The following is a 20,910-nucleotide window of genomic DNA, read 5'->3' on the forward strand; positions in this document are numbered from 1 at the left end:
TGAGATTAGGTTGTGCTACAAAAAGTAAGTACCACGTACGTTGAGCTACAATTTCTTCTTTGTTCTTTAAAAAGATGTCTCTATCATAAATAACAGGAAGGGTTTTTTAAAGGGGTTGTGAATTAAATTTTTTTTTAACTTTTAACGTAAAGAGCGTGGTATTGACTAAGGGGAGAACCCATCTTATATGTAATAACATATACGTAATAAAAAAAATACATTAAAAAAAAACTAGCGATACGGCTCAATAGTAATCGAAACTTTAAAAATCGGAACTTTGATGTCAATAAATGTATCAAAACAATGGGCTTATAATGCTGATTCTAAATATATGAATTGTATTAAGTTTAGTATTATTCATCAAAGGCTACGAGCCTGAGAAAATTTACCTGATTTTTTAAAGAGGGGAAACATCCCCTAAAAGTGAAAGAATTTTAATAAAAATCACACCGTCAGATTCAGCGTATCAGAAAACCCTAATACATAGGTTTCAAGCTCATATCTGCAAAAATCTGCAACTTTGTATTTTTTGCCAGAAGAAAAATATACGAATACAGAAGTTCGTTACGTAAGTTAATTTGTAAATTACGCCAGAACCAAATTTAGAGACAGCCATTTAGCAAAAGTAAAGTAAAATTTTTATGCAAATTTTGTTTACTTATTCAATGACGGAAGCCAAAATAAAAGCTGCATTAACTAAAAAACGATCAGAAATTAAATAAAAAAAAAACATGTTTTGTTAACTGAAAGTAAAGAGCGACATTAAAATTTAAAACGAACAGAAATCATTCCTTATATGAAAGTGGTTGCCCCCTCCGCAATGCTTCGCTTTTTACGCTAAAGTATGACTCTGTCTCATAACTTTATTTTTTAAAACAATAAAAAACTTTAGCGTAAAGAGCGAGGCGTTGAGGAGGGACAGCCCCTTTCATATACGGAATAATTTCTGTTTAATGTTTTATTGTGTTTAATGTTTTAAATTTTAATGTCGCTCCTTACTTTCAGTTTAAAAAACTTGTTTTTTTTATTTAATTACCAATTCAGGAATGGTAATTGCTATGCATATTAAAAATTTATGTCAATGCATATATGCAAGCAGAATCAAGTGTCTCTATGTCATTCTTTGCTGAAAAACAAACGCTAAAAGCGCATGCTTTTATATTCATCTTTGGGCCACGGTAGTCTTGCAAACTGAAAAAGATAAGCATAAACAAACACATAAATCCCCCTTCATAAACATCCCTTCAACAAACACAATTTTTTCTTATTAGATTATCCTGTGCATACAGTAAACCTAGTTTCTAACGTATAATTCGCCTTTTTATTGTTCTGTTTTATGCTTTCAGCATAACACTAGTCAATTTTACATGTAATTATACGCTATGGGCTGAGGGATGATAATTTTTTTTCGTTTTAAGTTTCAACTTCGCTCTTTACTTTCATCGCAAAAATTTGATATCCCTATACATTAACGGAGTATATACCCCCGCCCCCCTAATGTGCAAATATATACCCAGAATTGCATCCAGAATCCAAATATAACATTTATTTGTGTCACAAATGAACTGTACACCCACCCCTAAATATCTCCGAATCAGGGTATGTATTTGCAATCATTAGGGGGCGGGGGTATGTACTTATGGTCACACCTGGTAATAAAACTGATAAAATAGTCTCAACCTTTTATATTCCAACTCAAGCTGTTCTTTTGCTTTTCTCTTAGCAAGATATACCACCAGTTTTGCTCTATGCATTTTTGCAATCTATATATAAACAATGAAGCGATGATGCTGATGTTATAGCGCTGCAGCTGCTGGTGTTTTTTTGCTGATAAAGCGCAATTTGTCAGATACTAAGTTTTGGTGAAAATGTCGATTTCTAGTAAGTACATACTAGGTATGACACGAAAACAAAGCTGAGGTCCTGTGTAGATACTATGTGAGACAAAGGAAACTAAACATCTGAGAATTATTTCGTTTACACCATTGGATTCCTCGTGGTCTAATTAGTCGGGATCCATTCTTAACTGAAATTCGATTTTGTGTAGATACTAGGTTTTGTCGGAGGACAGCCGCGCACTTGTTGTTCAAAGTTTCTAAATTTGGTATACCTAATTATTTTAGCCTTATACCTAAAAAATCAACTTTGCTTAATACAGATTGCAAGCTCTACCACTTTGTTCATTGGCTTGAATATGGTGTAAGCTTAGTTTTTGTGAAAAGAAGATATAAGGTGGGAACTGGTGCTGGTCAAATGGTATGACTCTCAACAGCCAAAAAAGTGCCATTGTACACTTCAGGACCCCTTATCGTATGAGAGACGTAAGGGAGCCAATCATCATGACTTGTGGGAATGATGTTATACCACAAGATGCCATGACGAAATTTGTTGGTGCGTGTCTTGACTGTTTCCTTTCTTTTAAATCTCATATAAGTCACACTCGATCCCTCCTCTTCCGCCAGTCTTCAATGTTGCACCGGGTAAATCATTTCGTCCACCAGATGTTATGTTTTCTCTTTATATGCTTCTATTTTTCTTTAAATTTCTTATTGCTGCTATGTCTGGGGTAATACTAATAAATCTCTTCTCTGCTCACTTCAAAGAGCCCAAAATAGGGTAGTGAAGGCTAGTTTTCTTCTCCCTCGGCTTCACCCTTCCTCTGATCTTTATAATTATACTGAAATAGCTCTGCTAGATAGTATTGCGGGTAAAAGCAGTCTTTATTTAGCGCATTCTGATTTTCTAGGTACACTTCCACCACCTCTGCAGCAATTTTTTTCATGGACAGGCTCAGGTAGGTACTCCACTTTTTTACGCAGTTCTTCTCGTAGACTTGTTTTACCCAATGTTCATCTACAGCAGCCTAGAGGTCTCCTGTTTATAAATCAATTCAATTATGGAATTCCATCCCTCCGTTATTTCTGTCTGCAAAGGCAGGTTTTCGTCGGGTCTTTCCAGTTTAGTAATTTCTCTCTCTCTCCTTCATTTATTTTCCCTGTTTTCTCTTTTCCTAGTGTTTCTCTTTTTGTCTTTTTCCCCTTATTTATCGTTATTACTATAATTTTTTTTTTACTGTATGCTAGTGTTTATTCTCTTTAATCTTTATTTCATATACATTGTTTGATTTTGGGTAATATTTATGGTTCTTTTAGTACTTTATTATTGTTTTGTATGGCCCACAACAAGCCAATCTTCTTGGGCCAAATAACTTTTCTTTACGTTTGTAATAGTGTTTTAGTATTAATAAAATGATTGATTGAACTGAGATGCCCCGTTGGTTTAATAATGCAGAAGGTGTAGCTGCAAATAAATCCGCTAAAGTTTGTTATTTTCGTAGGCTGGACCTCGGTTTCAAGTTACTCTACTTACCATGAGAGGAAAGCTAGTGAAGCGGCTTTTCAAAGAGTATGGATAAGAGTAAGGATAAGTTAATACAAATTACTTAAGGAAATGTTGACAAAGACCATCTGTATACAATGAGAACTGTAAACAATGCAAAAAAGGTAGATTCAGGAAATCTTTTCTATAGAGTCTCGACCGAAAAGACGTGAGTAGACCATTTCCAAACTTAATATTTGATCCAAATGATGATCCTTCACAGATCTGAAAGCTTGATAAGCTTTTTCGCATTAGGATCCTCAGTTTTTTATTAGTTTTTAATAGTATTCAGCGTTAAAAAAAATCTTAAAAATAAGAGCGCTACAGTACCATGAGGGATTCTTTTCCAAACCATTCCAAGGTTTCCCCTGCTCATTTTTTGTGCTAAACTTCTTTTTTTTTAATATGGTTCTTTTAACAGGGCAAGTGCCAATTTCTTTTAGAATAGGCATAGTCATCCCGGTTCCGATGCATGGCAATAGCAAGTGTGAAACGTGTGATTCATTCCAGCCCATTACTAAAGGTTCTCATTTTAGTAAGCTATTTGAGGTTGGTGTAGAATCTCTATTTGTTTCGCTAGATTTTGGTTCAACCAGTTAGGTTTCTGGAGAGGTATGGGTTGTGATCATGCACATACTGTTTATTCTCAGATAATAAGCTCCTTTAGGATTAAGAGAGACCCGTTATATTGCTTATTGATTGACACAAAAGCCGGGTTCAATAATTTTTCACATAGTTCTTCGTTACTTGGTTCGTTAAATTACGGTTTAAAATTTTCGGTCAAGGCATTCTGATTTTAAAATCCTTGTTGCTTCAGCGGATTTCGTCAGACGACATATCAGTCAAACGAGTGGTTAGACAAGAAGGAATATAAATTTATGTTCAAAAGATTTGTTTGCTTCTTTAAAAGCATCACTTATTTACAAAATTCAAAGTCCTAAAAATTATTTCTATAATAAATCTCTGTTGATTTTGCCCCCTCTTTCGGCTCGGCGGTGGGCAGGATTATACCGAATTCCTTTTATAAGATGTAAAAGGTCAAGGTTTTCACTTAGGTCTCTAATGCCATTCATTGAGAATAAATATAAGCTAAATGAGAAAACTCAGATGGATCAATCCCAAAAATCTCAGCTGTATTTAAAGAAGCAATTATTAAAGATTGTTTTTTAATGTTGGTTTATTTACCTTTAATGATGGTTTATTTACCTTTAATAATGGAATTTTAAAAAATTATGATATTTTGTTTGTGTTTTTTGTTTTGTATCCACAGTGGGACGGCCTTTCATTCCCCTCTTGCCCAGCATTTCTTTCCTGCCCAGCATTTCTTTTCTCTCTTCTTTTTTTATATTCCTTGTTTCCTAAGTTTTTGCTGTTATTGTTTTCTTTGTTAATTAAGTTAATTTTGCTATTACTTATTATGACGAAATGTTTTGTTTTGTGTATGTCGCATTATTTATACACCCAACCTTACGAGCTCTGCTCTCTGTTGGGGGTTAATGTTTTTTTTTGTATTTTTATGTAGCTTAAATAAAGTTTAAGTTTTAAGTTTATTTAGCAGTTGAAATTAGCTATTTGGCATATGCTGAAGACATTATTTTACTAAGTTAGTCTAAAGCAATATTAACTGATAATTTTAAGACTTTAGTGAAAATTAAAAGAAAAAACTCTGAAAATTAATGTTGCGAAACGTCAATATTTGCAATAAATGACCCCTTTAGCTCTCCCCCTCTTGATTTTGGCAATGGGTGGGTGCTCCATGCTTCGGATTCAGTTATATGCTTTGGCGTTTCTTACTCTTCTACTAAAAGAGTGTCACCTCATTTAATAATAAGCCATTTAGAGGCTAAGATCCGAAGGACTTTAGGCTCTTTCATTCATCTGCATGACTGTAAGAAAAGAGATATATTAGCTAGACTGTATCACTCAATGGTTCTCCCATAAATTAAACTGGCTCATATTAATTTGAATTTTACATGCCTCATTTTACTTATTTATTTTTGACGTGATGTGTTGCATTTTTCCATTGCGAAGAAGAAAAAGAGTTTGGACAGAGGGAAAATATGTTTCAGAATGAAAAATTATCCTTATTTTGGTCGCAACTACATTCTTTTCAAAATTCTATCTTTTAAACTGCTATAAATATAAATTGTACCTAAATATCCGTTTTGGTTGTAGAAATTATCAACCCACTCTTGCTGCATTTGTGTGAAAATTGAAGGAATAAAATTTGCTTTTGAGGCTTGCCTGCCACCAATCAGAGAGCCACTGATTCGTTTCATTGCTAAAAGTTCATCAGCAATATCTGAAAAAGATAAAGAAAAAAACAAAAAAAACAACAAACTAAATTACTTAAATCTGCAAGCATGTTTAGGCCAATAAGTGGGCAGAGTTACCATTATTGAAGACGAGGGGGGGGGGGGGGTAGCACTGATCTTAAAATGTCAATATTACGTTATAATAAGTGAGTAGGTACTCTTATACATTTCTAACAACATACAGAAAAAAAAAGTCAAATATACTCACAAATAGCATCAAAACACAAATTGAATTGCAAATAAATACGACTTTTTCCTTTGGTTTTCAACGGCTTCAATTTGGGAAGACTAATTTAATTCTTAGTTAGACATTAAAATTCATTACGTTACGGTAAAAAAAAAAATATCTTTTTTTCCATCTTGTGTAAAGAACTCGTATTTTTTATAGGCTAGGGTCTCTGAGACTTTTTAGGCTCAAGGAAAGATACTAAAAACAGAAACAATTTAAGCTTGAAGCTTCGTTTTTCGGCTATCTTTGCAAACAGAAAAGACAAGCAGTGCATTTTGAAAGAGTGGAAAAAATCAAAAAATCTTTCGAGCCAAACATCTTGAGAAATAAAAACACTGGTATACAGATTTGAACCAATGGACCCAGCGTAGTCAGTTTAAGGTGTTGAGGCACAGAGTTAAATATTGAGGGCCATGTTTTGCTCTGTTGTAAATACACCCATTTTAACATTTATCTTTATTCGTTTTATCATTCCGGATTATTCCGTTGCATTTTTAATTGTTAGTACACATTTCGAAATTTAAGTGTCAAATTAAACTATCGTTTCTCACAATCCCATTGTTATCAATATTGTATTACTTTTTACCAAAAATGTAATGCAGTGCATATAATTTTAAATATTTGTCATTAAAATGGTTCTGTTTGCCCTAGTATGTCAAATCAGCTGGTGATTTTGCTAAATAGATATTTATTAATGAACGCGTAAAAATTTCTTCTAATAGAAATTTTGGTAAGATTTTGGATTAGAAATGTTGCTTAAAATGAATAGGTTTTTACTAAATCAGCATGTCAAAAGGATAAATAATATTAGTAAGTTTCAAAGAAAACGGAATACTAGGTAATGGTGTTAAATGTATAAGAAATTAATTAGATGTATGATAAATTAAAAATAGGGAAATGAATAGTGTTGCCGGGAGTTAAGCGTTGGTATTTTTTCGGGTTTTCTTTTCTGCATGTCCTAATGTTTTATCAAAGTCAAGATATTGAATTAAGACAATTCAACCCGTCCTAGAGTTCTGATTCTAACAGGGAGTCAGAACCATTTATAACACTGGTACCAAACCATTTAGAGGAACCCATCCTAGAGCAGCATGACCGGTCAGCCGATCCACCTACAGCCACCAGCCGCTGCTCCGTCAGGCAAAATTTTCCTGCAATAGCTGAAGTGATGGCGTCCCAAGACGTGTGTTGAAGGCTGTGGTTAGTAGAACAGTTTGCCTTTTAGAAAAAAGAAAAAAAAATTCTTATTGCCAATTATTCCTTCCGTTTTTGGAGAAATTACTCTTCACTGATCATATTAAATTTTACGCTCAGTTCACAGTGATTTTAGATCATCAAACAGTTAAGACCTTTCTGATGTGATCTTTTTCCCTCTCATCACTGAGTTCTCCGATATGAGAGCAAAAACACATAAGATTGTTTTTAACGTAAACTACTTACATAACATCACTAATGATTAATTACTAGCACGGTTTTTCCTCCCACCAAAAAGACAGCATTTTGACGAGGGCTTTGATGAAATTTCCATCAAAGTCCCTACTTTTCAGACCACAAACAAGAAGCTCGCAGACATGGAACCATGACAAAGAACTAAGTGCTTTGGTTATTAGATGAGCTTTTAGATGCGTTTCTTGTCATAGAGAAATATATTTGCACTTTGATTAGAAAGAACGTGGCTTCATTTTGACCGAAAAATATGATAAATGACGCTTTTTGAATTGCAATAACCTCTTAAAAATACATACTAAAGAACTGCCTTTCAGGGATATGATAATGATTGATCAAGCTTGCAATTGAGACGGGTCGAGTTGCTGCTGACAAAATGCCACGAACCTTGGCCTTCATTTGCAAAATAAAGTCATCTGTGAAGAGTCTGGACGTATCGTCTTTTTCAAATCTGCCATCTATCAAAGTTCCAACCCGCTGGGTTATTTGCTATAAATAAAAAGAAAAAATAACTGTAAAAATGAACCACTCAAAGATACACACATACACTATATTCTCTTTAAACGAGCAACTGTGTATATACTTATTTATAAATCTTTTCTTTGAAAGTGTTCCATTCTTTTTTTTTAAATTGGCATCACCAGGTTTTTTTGGCCTGAAAAAACGATTTAGATAGGTCACGAGTTTGAGAAAAGTTCTTTAGTCATTTTTTTTTTACTTATATGAGTGAAGTCAAATTTATGAGGACATTTCTAAAAACGTTCCGCAACGAAATCTGCTGGAAGATGACAAAGCAAAATTACGATGAAATGACGTGTTGGTTTAGCGTGTGCGTGTCTAAGAAGGATAAACAGGAAGAAGGATTTGATTTCACGCCAGAATTGCTTAATTCAATTGAAACTCAATGCACTTAACATGCGTCACTGAAATAAATTTTTAAACTGTTTAGACCTAGATTTTCCTAGTGGTTTGTTGTACAACATTCTTCACAAAGCCAGAGAAAAATTCAGTTTTACCAGCAATCAAGATAAAATGAACCTTTTACCAAGCAGTTATTGTTTATCACATTAAACATTGGCGAGTTGATGGCGTTTGTTGGAAAAATAAGTACAGTTAAAACTACAGATGGAAAGGGCAAACTGGCAGACGAGATATCCACTTTTCAACATTTTGAACCACAGTAGACATTAATCTTCTATCGTTTTCAGGATTCAAGTTAGGAAAGTAGAATGTCTTTTTATAGGCGAAAAGCAAAGCTCGACACAATTTATTTACCCACATTTCTCAGCAACAAGCTCTTTTATGTCTCCTTAAGCACCAAGCTTGTTTAAGGTCACATTTTCAGGAATAATATTCTGCCAAAGAAGAAGTGGACAGCCATGAAAGAGGCTGGTTGAAAGATACCAGGGATACCACTTTTTCTAGCACATTTACAAGCATTACTTCGTCAAAACTAAATTCAGAACTGGATCAACATACCATTGGTAAGATATTTTCCACAGCTGCTTGAATAATCTCATCTATGGACGACCCCGGGGTAATTTTTCACCGCAGCTTCGAACATTTTTCTTTTTTGATTAAAAGTTCAAATAACAATACTCAGGGCAGCGCCATCCTGGCCCACCCAGTCCATGAACCGTCGGGTGGAGGAGGGGGGCACAAGAAAGACATTAAATTTTGCTTTTCATCTAACCCCTCTAGAAGCTGTCTAATACTAAGTATCTCCACCCTGCGGTGCCCTACACTGACAAGACAAAGCCTGCATTTATCTCTTAGCAGAATATACTCATTTATCGACCGTATTTTGTTTAATAGGGTGAGTTACAAACATGATTTTGATAAAGCATTATATAGCGCCCTCTAAATTCACGCAACCTAATTCTAATTAACAACTTTCCAAAACTTTTTTTTCATCCACCGTTCTTATGTATACATAAACATAGGTACAAACATTAGGGACTGGGGGGGATGGCGTAACATAGGTGAATTATTCAAGAAGGGAGTTCTTTGGGCTCATCGTACTGAGCAATTACTCTGGGCTGAAGGCATGCTCTTACGTAAGGTGAATATCATTAAAGAAAAATCACACAAAAATACTTGGGATTAAAATAAAAGAAAGTTAAATTTGTCGGTGGTTAAATCTGCATCACGTAGCAAGGACCAGATATCCCCCAACAAGCAAAGCTTCTGGACCAAACAATCATTAACAGCGCTTGTTAAACGATTTTCCTAGGATGAATAAAATGACAGGTAGATAAAACAAAATAAAGAATATTAGCTAAAGGATCTAGACAGTTTCGATGGTATATTACATTTAACCTAGATATCAAAATTGTTGAGAACCGGACAACTAACGAACAAACCTCGTGCACAAAATCACCAGGTAAATCAAACTGCTTCACCAATTCAGGTATGTATACTTGTCCACTTCTTTGCAAAACTTCATTAACTTCTAATGCTAAACCGTCAATATAAGATTTGTCCAAAAGCTGTCCATTTACGAACTTCACACCTGGATGAAGCCTCGTCACATCTGGCAGACGATCTTCTATGTGACTGTAGTCTACATTTAAGATCTGAACAAGGTCTGTCAAATTTGCTTTCCCTAGAGCGAGAATTAAACATTCAATACTGGCAGAATCACATTTTAGCTTTTAAATAATACAACCCAATAGTTTTCCAAGAGTATAGCAGCTTGGAGGACTTAAGATCCCCAATCGGTTGGTTTTTACATAATTGTTTCTCAAGATGATGCAAAACAGATGTAAAGTTGCTGAGCATACCAAAGCAAAGTGAAACTTGGGTAAAACTTGGGAAAGAGACTGAATGCACTGGAATAATAGCATAACATTAAATCATTGGACTGTCCCAAGTCAGTTATGGTGAGAACCTATTTTACCAACAGGCTATAATCCCAGATTGGAACATGATTTCATTGATTAAGTTCAGCTTGTTGCCTGTCAGAACCGCCCACACGCGCAGTGGCGTAGTGGACTAAAATTTCAGTACCAGTAGACATCTCAACTGACTGTAATATTTTTCTAGTTCAAGGGGAAACATTTAATTACCACATGATATTGAACGCAATTTAACATGCATTTAGCGTTTAATATACTATAAGGAGACTAAAGGTTTAATTTTAATTGAATAAATAAAATTGAATAAGTATAATTTGAACAGTGTATTTTGTATTTGTACTTCAGTGTTGTAGTAACTGGAAAAGAGAACATTTGTAACATAATTCGTTTTCAGTGAAGGACCAATGACGCCGTGGGCTTTACATTTTTAAAGTTGTGAAATGGGGCAGTAGCTGAATTCATGTTTGTAGTGAAACTAAATTTTTCGTGAACGGTCTTGGGAAGAAATAAGGTTAAACTAAATATTTATATATAACGATATCAACTGCTGAAAAGCCCCTCAATTCAAAATTTGATTTTACTGTAATTTCGTTTTTTGTTTTCAATCTTGTAATAAGTAGGCCTACGTAAGAAAATGTTTACAATAAAGCGCCATTTTCAGTAAAGTGCCAATGACGCAGTAGGTTTTAAATTTTTACAGTTAGCGAAGGAGGTAGTACCCGTACTCTTCTTTGATTTGATTTTTGTTCGTTTCAATCTTGATTCACATGTTTAATTAAAGCTTTATTCGTTTTAAGGTTTATTTATTCATTTATATTAGTACATGTTGTATGTTTGTTTGCTATGAATACAAAAACACTGTGGCTTCATTTTGATGCCTTGTTTATTTAGTTTCTGTTCGGTTTGGGTTTCATTTATGCTACAATAGTAAGATTTGTGTTCGTTTTACGCTTGATTTGCATATACAAATAGAGCTAAACTCGTTTTAAGATTTATTTATTCGTTTATGTTAGTACGATAACCGAATAGAAGCAAAATCGATACGAAACTATTAGAACAGAACAACAAGAACAATGCAAGAAAAGACAAGAACAATAAAAATAATTTTTTTTAAAGGAAAACCAAAAATAATTACCCCCCCCCCCCCTTCCGCACAAAAAGAAGCAAACCAATTGTATCTAAGCCCCTCCAACCAAATCCAGGTAATAAGAGTCCAGCCTAATACAGGTTAGATTTTAGTTATTTTTAGTTTTAATGACGGAAAATTCTGATTTTTCCCCTTCTCTTCTTCACTTGATTAGTCGCAATCCTTTTTTTCTTATTGTTATACGTTTCTGTTCTTTTCTGGTTTTTACCGGCATTGAATAAGCCTCGTTTTTGACGCGTACTTCTTATTAAAAAAGTTAGCGTTCTTTTTTTTATCTTTGCTTGTCCTTTTTCGGTGACCGGTGTTAACCCCCCCCCTGGAAAATACCCCCCCCCTGCAGAAAATGCCCCCCCCCCCAAATAGCCTCCCATGGATCCGCCCCCCCCCGGAAAGTTCCATCCTCACGCAAAGGACTAGGACTCTCAATTTATGATCCAATGAGCACACTCCGAAGTTTCTGCGACCTTGAAGTCGAGGTGTGGATGAGAAAGGGATAGTCCTCCTCCTGTACGGAATTAGTTCTGCTTATTTGGGGTTTAGTGTTATTCTTTACTTTCATAATAACAGCGTAGATAAGAAATATTTCCAGAAATCGCAAGGGAGTAGATATTAATTTCACATTTTTGATGCGTTTTTTAAGTTCCTTTTGTACCCCTCCTCTACCCCCAAAAATACTTTTGCTAGAAAATACCCTTTTGCTGGGAAACTTTCCCACCGAGAAGGGAATTATCGGCATTATTTTTTTTTTTTAATAAGAAGTTAAGGTCTTTTTCAAATGAAAGTGCGCTAAGAAAAAAATTTCATCCCAGATCATCTGCAAGTAATTTTCCGGGTGGAATTTTCAGCTAGAATGGAATTGTCTTGGGGGAATTTCCCTGGAAAGGGGAAGACATTTTACGTGAAAACATCTTTCGACGGTGGACTTTTTCCATGGGTGAAGAAATTTTTCATGGAGCGGGGAGCCGGATTTCTCGGTGTTATCAAAAGCGATCAGAAATTATATTATAAAAAAGTTTCTTCAACTGAAAGCAAGGAGCAACATTAACACTTAAACAGACAGAAATTATTAAGTATATGAAAGGGGCTGCCTCCTCCTCAAGACCTTGCTTTTTACGTTAAAGTTTTGACCTTTTGTCCCAATTCCTTAAGACCGAATCCTGAAACACAATGACCGTTTAATAAGAATAATAAGCTTTTTTTTTGTTTTCAATCACCTGTTATAAAAGAGTGTTGGTGGGTGCAGAGTGGGGATGGCGCCTGAGACCACCTTGAGGGAGCTAGATTTTCCGGCATGATCTGATTAACAAACAGAAATTAGAATTATAAAAGTAAGTTTTTTCAACTTAAAGTACAGAACAACATTGAAAAAGACAAAAATTAGTCCATATATGAGTGGGGCTGAACCCTTATAAATCCCTTGCTCATTAAACATCCCTAATGTTTATGAAGTCTTTCTTAAGGAATTGGGAAAAAAAAGTCAAATTTTAGCGTAAAGAGAGAGGGAATTAAAAAGGGGAAGCCCCCTCATATATCGAAAAAAATTAGTTTTTTTTAAGTTTCAATGTAGGTCCTTACTTTTAGTTGAAAACTTGTTTTTTTTATTTAATTTCATAAAAGGGTTACTGTGTTGAAGTAAACGACACATCATTAACACAGGATTCTGATTAATGGACAATTTTTCTTAGCTTGGTCTGTTTTGGTGGGCATTTTTATGCTGAAAAATCTCTTCCTGGCTAATTTATCTACTATGGGTTGACTCCCCGTAGTAGCATAATATTTGTAGGCATGGATATATATATATATAATGAGTAGGAGGTAATAAGCTTGAGACTGTCTGTACATGTTTGGACTCCTGTTGATAGAAGAGCATCGAGCATTGAGCAAAGCCTCCCTTCATACTGGAGGCTCCAGGGACTTCTTGCTGTCCGGTTCTAAGCCGGCTTAAGCGCTTCGATGTAGACTTGAGAAGATGTGTTGGTAGATGTTGGAAGATGTGAAGACCGCTGTAGGTAGAGGATGTGTCGACCAAATTTTCACTCTCAGATTAATAATTGAGAAGTGCTTGAGTTATCAAACACCCTTAGTCCTCAATTTTACAGATTATGAGCAAGTGTTTGATTTTTCTTTATAGAAGATCTTTATTAAAGGTTTTGTCTTGTATGATATCCCCCTTTATATGGATTTTTTTGATGGATTTGTCTTACGGAGCAGGCAATGGGAGACCATAGAATCAAATGGGGAGAAAAAATCTCCTGGACTTAGATTATGCTGATGATTTAAGATCAAATGTGAGATCAAAATGTGACCAAAATGAATGAACTTTAGGAGGTTTTGGGAGTTCAGGGTGCTAGAATAGGTTTGAAAATAAATGCTAAGAAGACTAAGTCACTAAGGCTAGGAATAAGTGAAGATAAAAGCTGACGTTGGGAAACGAAAAGATAGATCAGATGGACAGATTCACTTACCTTGGTAGTAGTATTAGTAAAGACGGTGGGAGCAGTGAAGATGTTAAAAGTAGAATAGCCAAGGCTCAGGGTGTTTTTTGCAGTTAAAAAAAATTGTAAGAATAGGAAGATAAGTCTGCAAACCAAGATTAGAATATTGGAAGCTACAATGATGACAGTGGTTAAATATGGCTCGGAAGAATGGGTGCTCCGAAAAGCGGATGAAGATTTGCTAATGTTTTCCAAAGATTGCCTACGGATTGTTCTGGGTACCCGGCTGACTGATCGTATTTCAAACAGTAGGCTGTACAAAAAGTTTTGGTTCAATCCCGCTTTCTAGGGCTATAATGAGAGAAAGGTTGAGATGATTAAGGCACGTTCTGCGGATAAAGGATGACAGATTTCCAAAGATTGTCCTTTTCGGCCAACCGTCTAGAGCTAAACGGAAAGTAGGTCATCTGCGGTTTGGGTGGAAGGATGTCATAAACAAAGCTTTAAAGGAAATGGGAGCTTCCTGGGAGGGTGTACAAAGGGAGGCTTTGAATATATTGGGATGGAGGAGGAGCATGGGTAGCTGTGTTGGCCTCAGGCGGTTTGGTGCTGCGGTGAGTTGTGAGTAGCAGTAACAGCATTGAATATTATAAATATTTTAATAACAAATACTAAATTATTGAAAACATTAGTGCCGGCCCGGAAGTATTACGATTTCTTCCAATTTTTCATGTGGGGATGTTTCGGCGGACTTATCAGAGGGCTATTTTCCGCGTGTTATCATTTCTGGAAAATAATTTCCAAGGAAGGGGGTATTTCTAAAGTGATCGAGAAAGCAATTCGAGATTAAAGTCGCATTCAAATGAAAGAATGCTAAGGAGAATTTTTAAGGCTGAATCCACAAGCAATTTTACAGGGAGGTGGGACTCTCAGCAAGGATGGAACTGTCCGGAGGGAATTTGACTGGGGAAACGTTTACTTTACGTTGGATGAAATTTCACCAAAGTAGATTTCCGTGAGGGGGAGGGATGCCCCCTCCGTATATGAAGGGTGTCCCCCTCTTTAATACCTTGCTCTTTACGCTAAGATTTGACGGTTTGTCCCAATCTTTTAAGAGCATTTACTGAAACTACGGGGGCTTTTTAATTAGAATAGGAAGCTTTTTTTAAAAGTGCTAACAGCTTTAGCGTAAAGAGTAAGGTAATGAGGAGGGGTTATCCCTTCATATAAGTAATGAATTTTCCAAAATTAGTTTGCAAATTTTGTTTTTATATTTCATGTACGGTGAGCGAAATTCGAACCTGCATTAGATGAAAAACGTCCAGAAATTAAATAAAAAAAAGACAAGTCTTTTTAACTGAAAGTAAAGAGCAACATTAATACTTAAAACGAACAGAAATTATTCCGTATATGAAAAGCGGTTGTCCCCTCCTCAACGCCTCACTCTTTACGCTAAAGTTTTTATTGTTTTAAAAAGTAGAGTTGTGACAAAGAGTCAAACTTTAGTGTAAAGAGCGATGCGTTGAGGAGAGAACAGTCCCTTCATATATGGAATAATTTCTGTTCATTTTAAGTTTTAATGTCGTTGCTTACTCTAAGTTTAAAAAACTTGTTTTTTTTTCATTTAATCCAAAAAAGAAAAGCCTATTGCCCATTCCTTACACATAGCATTTGTTATTGGGAAGTAAACAGACATTTTTCGGGAGGTCAATTTTCTCTGTCCTCCCCATATCACAATAATTTATGTTCGTTTAATCTTTAATTTTGATCCTTACTTTCAGTCGAAAAATCTGCTTTTTTTTGTTTAATCACGAAAAGGCACAAACGATTTTCAGGTTAAAACATAGAAATTCTACTGATTTTAAACAGTCAAAAATAGCCAGTAGTTTATTTTTCTTTATCCAGAGGCTGAGATCGTGTAATTTCAAATCTAGATTTTTATAGTAAGCATTTATATCACCGAAACTTATTTTTATATTATTCAATGTTTGGAAAAAAATTGTTCAAAATACTCTTTAATTACAATTTTTGTAATTGAACTTTGGCAAAGCGAAGAGTTGATAAATTTGAACAGAAAAAAAAACGATCGGAGATATAGAAATCATTATAACAAATATAGAAAGTGAAAACATCGATATATCATTTAATCTCTCATCTCGTCATTTAATCTTTCATATATTATTATTATTATTTATTTCTAACCCACACTGTACAGAGGTACAATACGTGGAGTATCACGAGGAAAAACACATAAAATGCAAAACAAATCAATATAGAAATCAAAGATTACCAGTTACAGAGTATCACATAAAAATTTAAAAGAAACTAAAACAAAAGAGAAATAGCATGAAAGGAGAGGGAAAAGAAGAAGAGAGAAAAAACTCACAACTTGCAGAATCTAACAAGCAGTAAACATACAGAAATGTGGACACAAGTTGACATTATTATTATCATTATTAGATTTTTACTCACTCTTTACAATACTAAAAAATGTGGAGTGACCAAACAGAGAAAAACTAATAAACAAATAAAAGAAAAATAACATACGACTGAAAAAACCTGATAAGGCGAGGGTGCGGAGAAAAACGGATACAAGCAGTATTTGAAAGTTTTCTGTGTAGTGCTTCCAGTTTTTCAGTAATATTAGGAACAAGAAATTTATTAATAATTACCCGGTTTTTGGTCCAAGGTGGAAGAAACAACAAAAATTTACGAAATCCAAAATAATTAATCGAAACATCTCATCGTAAAACTTATCTAATAACAGACTTGAAGCAAAACAGTAGTTCGCTTTGGATACATGAGCTAATTGCCTATAGGCAGTTAAATTGCCTCTGCATCGCCTTTGTCAACATAAGGCCCGTTTCTTAGCAGTATGATCTTGCCTCTAAGAACTTACATCTTTCTGCTATGACTATGGTTTTTTATCTCATCATTGTTCTACGATCTTACAGCTCACTGATGTTAGCAAAAAGTGTGAAAACTACCACTGTTTTGCCATATTGAACAATGATAAGAAAAATTAGATGATCTACTCATCATTGTTCTCAGACCGCTGATCAGAGCAGAATGATGAAAGACATTTGCACAAAAACGACCAAAGATGAAAGATCTTTGTTCAAAGATTTCACTTTTAAGCGTTTTCTGACAAAAGTTGTAAGATCTTAGCACATTGATGAGTGAAAAAACAGGCCTATAGCGTTAATCAGCCATCCAAGGAGAGAATGTGACGTAAATTATGCAAATAAGGTATACAATTTTCCTGGGGTTCTAATCATAACTGAAGTGGAAATAACAAAATCCAACAAAGCATCTACAGAACACCCTGAGAGCAGGCGAGGTTGTGATTAATAAGTATAGCTAGTGATATCATTTATCAAGTTAACAAGAAATGAAAAATAATAAAGGTTATTTATCGTAAGCATATTTGGACATGTAAAGTCTAGAAAATTGATGATTACTTTCTTTGTGAAAGATATCTTCAATACTCTTTATATATTACCTTCTCTTTACTTTAAACTTAATTTAAAAGAACGTTTTCGAAAAACAAGTTTTTCAAAGAAAATCAAACAGTCATAATAAAACCTACGACAAGCAGAAATTCGGTCCTATAATAATTCCAACTTAAAACGAGCAGAAATTACTATCAGCGAATAAAAAAACAAACACAAAGAAAAATTTGAATAAAGAATCACATAAAACACAAAGAAGACTGATACTGCTATCAATGAATCCTAAAACGAGCAGATATAAAACGAATAATCAAGACAAAACAAACAGAAATTACCACGAGAAAAGGAGTAGGGTTACCCTCGGGGTTACCGACCCCCTAAACCTTCTAGAAGTAAACAACAACAAAAAACAATACCACAAGGCACACGGCTTACAAATAAGAGTAGTTATACCTCACCCCCTCCCTCCCTCTCAAACCATCAAAACAGCTAGAGTATCATTTGCGTTTTACTGAAAATTATTTAAATTTGGTACAGTGCCGTTTCTATTTTTCAAAACACCGATAAAAAACAAAAATAAATAAATAAATCACAATTCTAATCAAGATGACCGGAAAGAAATAGGAAAATAGACTCAGCGTTTAAAACATGATGATATTAATTCCTGGAAATCCCAGCAATTTTTTATTTTTCGGTATTACAATTATAAAAGAGAAAACGTTATAAAACATATACTGTTTCCAAGAAAGGGCAAGAAACATCATGACTTTTGGAAGAATTAGGAGGTGGTAGCCATAATCCTGTCTGTGGTAATTTCTGTTCGTTTAGGATTCATTTAGTTACCTATAGCAGAATCTGTTTTATTTATGTTTGACGTCATCATTTATTTTAAATTCTGTTTGTTTTGGATTTTGTTTATTCACTAATTTCTATTCGTTTTAAGCTTGAATTACTATAAGACTTCATTTCCACTCATCTCAGATTTTAATTTGACTCTTTAATTCTCTCTGACAAACTTCCTTCTTCAAAAACCTTTTTTAAAATTTTTATTCGGTTTTTGGTAGACACAGGTTTATTGTTGGTCAATATTAGGAATATTTGTATCTTTTTTTTTTGGGGGGGGGGCTTGAAATTCAAAATGATGGATTTTCATTGAACTTTGTGCAAAATTTAAATTTTTAATAACTACTACTACTACTAACAACTCACCGCAGCACCAAACCGCCTGAGGCCAACACAGCTACGCCCGATCCTCCTCCACCCCAAACTATTCAAAGCATCTCTTTTTACAACAGTCCACGAAGTTCCCGTTTCCTTTAAATCTTTCTTTATGACGTCCTCCACCCCAGACGATGACGACCTGCTTTCCGTTTAGCCCTAGACGGTTGGCCGAAAAGAACAATCTTCAACAGTCTATCATCCTTCATCCGTACAAGGTGCCCTAGCCACCTCAACCTTTCTTTCATTATAGCCCTAGAGAGCGGTGTTGAACCACACTTTACGTATAGCCTATTGTTTGAAATACGGTCAGTCAGCCGGGTACTTTCCATCAACAGTATTTTTATGTAATACACTAAAAAAAATACTTTTACTAATAGAACCGGGCGGAAAAAAGGAGTATTATGAACTACAATTGGCGTAATTGTGGTTTTCTACAGGCTAGAGCCATCCTACAGACACCCTTGTACCTTAATCTACCATTTCATTAAAAAAATATTTTTAAGTTATATTTCTTCTTATTTTTTTGTTTGTTTGTTTAAATAAATGCAGGCAAAAGAAATTTACTAGAAAGAGTTCTGTTTTGATATCTTACAGAAAATAGAATATCTCGAATCAACACAACCGAAATTGTTTCCTTAATTTTTTGTTTTAACTGAGGTTCCCTTAGTTCTGAAATTTTATTTGAGCCGTCTACAATTGTAAAGCAGATCAGCAAGCAATTTTCTTCTTTTTTTGTGCTAAGAAATAACATAGCCAGACTGTTCTTCCAAAATTTATTATTCTTGTCAGGGTCCTCTCAGCCCAGTCTACTTACCTCAAAAGTTTAACACCAATCAGAACAATGGTAAGCCCATTTTGGAGTTTCATAAATCTATACAGCCTATTTTTTTCTAAACATTTGTTTTCCTCCTAGGTTTGCACTACCCAGGATAAATGTCCAGTAATTGGGTAGCGAATTAGGAACAAAAACAATTTAGGTCCATTTTTAACGTCACAAATCAATAGAACTATTTTTTCAATAGCTTATTACTTCATTGTCTTTAGTAAGTGCTTTCATTGTCTTTTTGGTCCCCTTGCCTTTATCTACATCCCCTTCAACTCTATGCGAATCTTCCAAATATTGTATATTGATAAATGGGCGCCTTGCAATAATTTCTATTCGTTTTAAGATTGCCTCAGCGTTCACGTAAGTTTATGTTTGTTCTACGCTTCAGTTCTTTATTAATAATAAATTGTGTCTATTTTTAAGTTCACATCTTAAATGAGCCAATTTGCGCTGTTTTTCAGTTTAAAGTTGTCATCTACCTTTCATGAAAAAAAATATTTTTTTTTAAGTTTAATTTAGCATTTGAAAATAATATTATGATAATAGCTTACCACCCTGAGAAATCAACTCATCAACAATTTCTCTAGCTAAATGGGTCCGGGTAATATACTCTTTTCCATCAATAGTATACAGGATATCTATAAGTTTCTGAGAAACTAATTTATTGATGACTTCCACACAATTTCTTTCTGAAAGTCTGTAATAAGAAAAATAAAGAGGTTAATCAACAAGAATAAATTACCTTATTGGCCTACCGAATATAAAAAATTAAATTAAAAATTCTAATCGCTCTATTTGATAGAATTTAATCCCCTAACAATGGTGTTTGAACCCAAATTAAACATTAGGAAAGTTTCTTCAAACTCTGGTCTCCAATCCTTGCCTGCTTATAAGGCTTTAAAGATTGTACAAAAAAGGGTCCAAGTTTTTAAAAATATTTTCATAAGAGGTAGCCTTTATCTATATAAAATAGGAAATAGCACACACAATAAAATCCAAACTAATCCCTAGGATGGGATGCCAATTAACAACATGTACATTTTCCGATAAACTAAACCATCAAACAGTTTGTAGCAAACAAATTTTAAATAAAGAACAACCTCTACCAATAGTAACTACAACTCAAGGAAATATATTTTTTATAAATACATATGTATAAAAAGTATTTGCTTCTAAAGTGATTTCAAATAGGCGAAATTTATCCAACGAATTCAACAAAATGTATTACTATAAAAAAAGCTACAAGATTTTTAAAAAAGGGGGGAAACATTCACAAAAAGGAGAGCAATCTTGATGTAAATTCCACAAATCAGATTCAGCAAATCCTTAGCAGAGGATTCAAGTCCTTATGAACACAAGTTTGTATTTTTCCAGAGGAGAATGGTAATTGATCTGTGCTACTTTTTTTTATCATGAGAGGAGGGACTGTATTAAACCAACGATCATAAAATATCAAAGAGGACTCCTTCAAATGGAAATCGAAAGTCATCGTGCCCTGTGATGTAACAGAAGATGTTGCATCACATCAAGCTGGCAATTTTAACTATTTTGTAGGGTCAAATAAACATTTTGGACTGAACAGGGCAAAAATTCTATGGAGTCA

General features: G+C 34.4%; 1 protein-coding gene across 1 annotated transcript in view; it reads right to left on the reverse strand.

Moving 5' to 3' along the window:
* Ufl1 (UFM1 specific ligase 1) overlaps positions 1–20,910 on the reverse strand; it is a 104,899-nt gene that overhangs the window by 39,655 nt on the left and 44,334 nt on the right. The window contains exons 3-6 of the mRNA XM_089101448.1: positions 19,859–20,004; positions 9,732–9,973; positions 7,668–7,857; positions 5,531–5,680 (exon numbers count right to left, since the gene is read on the reverse strand). Coding sequence (XP_088957574.1) covers positions 5,531–5,680; positions 7,668–7,857; positions 9,732–9,973; positions 19,859–20,004 — 728 coding nt within the window. The remainder of the gene's footprint in view (positions 1–5,530; positions 5,681–7,667; positions 7,858–9,731; positions 9,974–19,858; positions 20,005–20,910) is intronic.

The sequence above is a fragment of the Artemia sp. Qi Xiang Cuo genome, chromosome 2, assembly GCF_049724085.1.
Source record: "Artemia sp. Qi Xiang Cuo chromosome 2, ASM4972408v1, whole genome shotgun sequence".
In the NCBI taxonomy this organism is placed as follows: Eukaryota; Metazoa; Arthropoda; class Branchiopoda; order Anostraca; family Artemiidae; genus Artemia; species Artemia sp. Qi Xiang Cuo.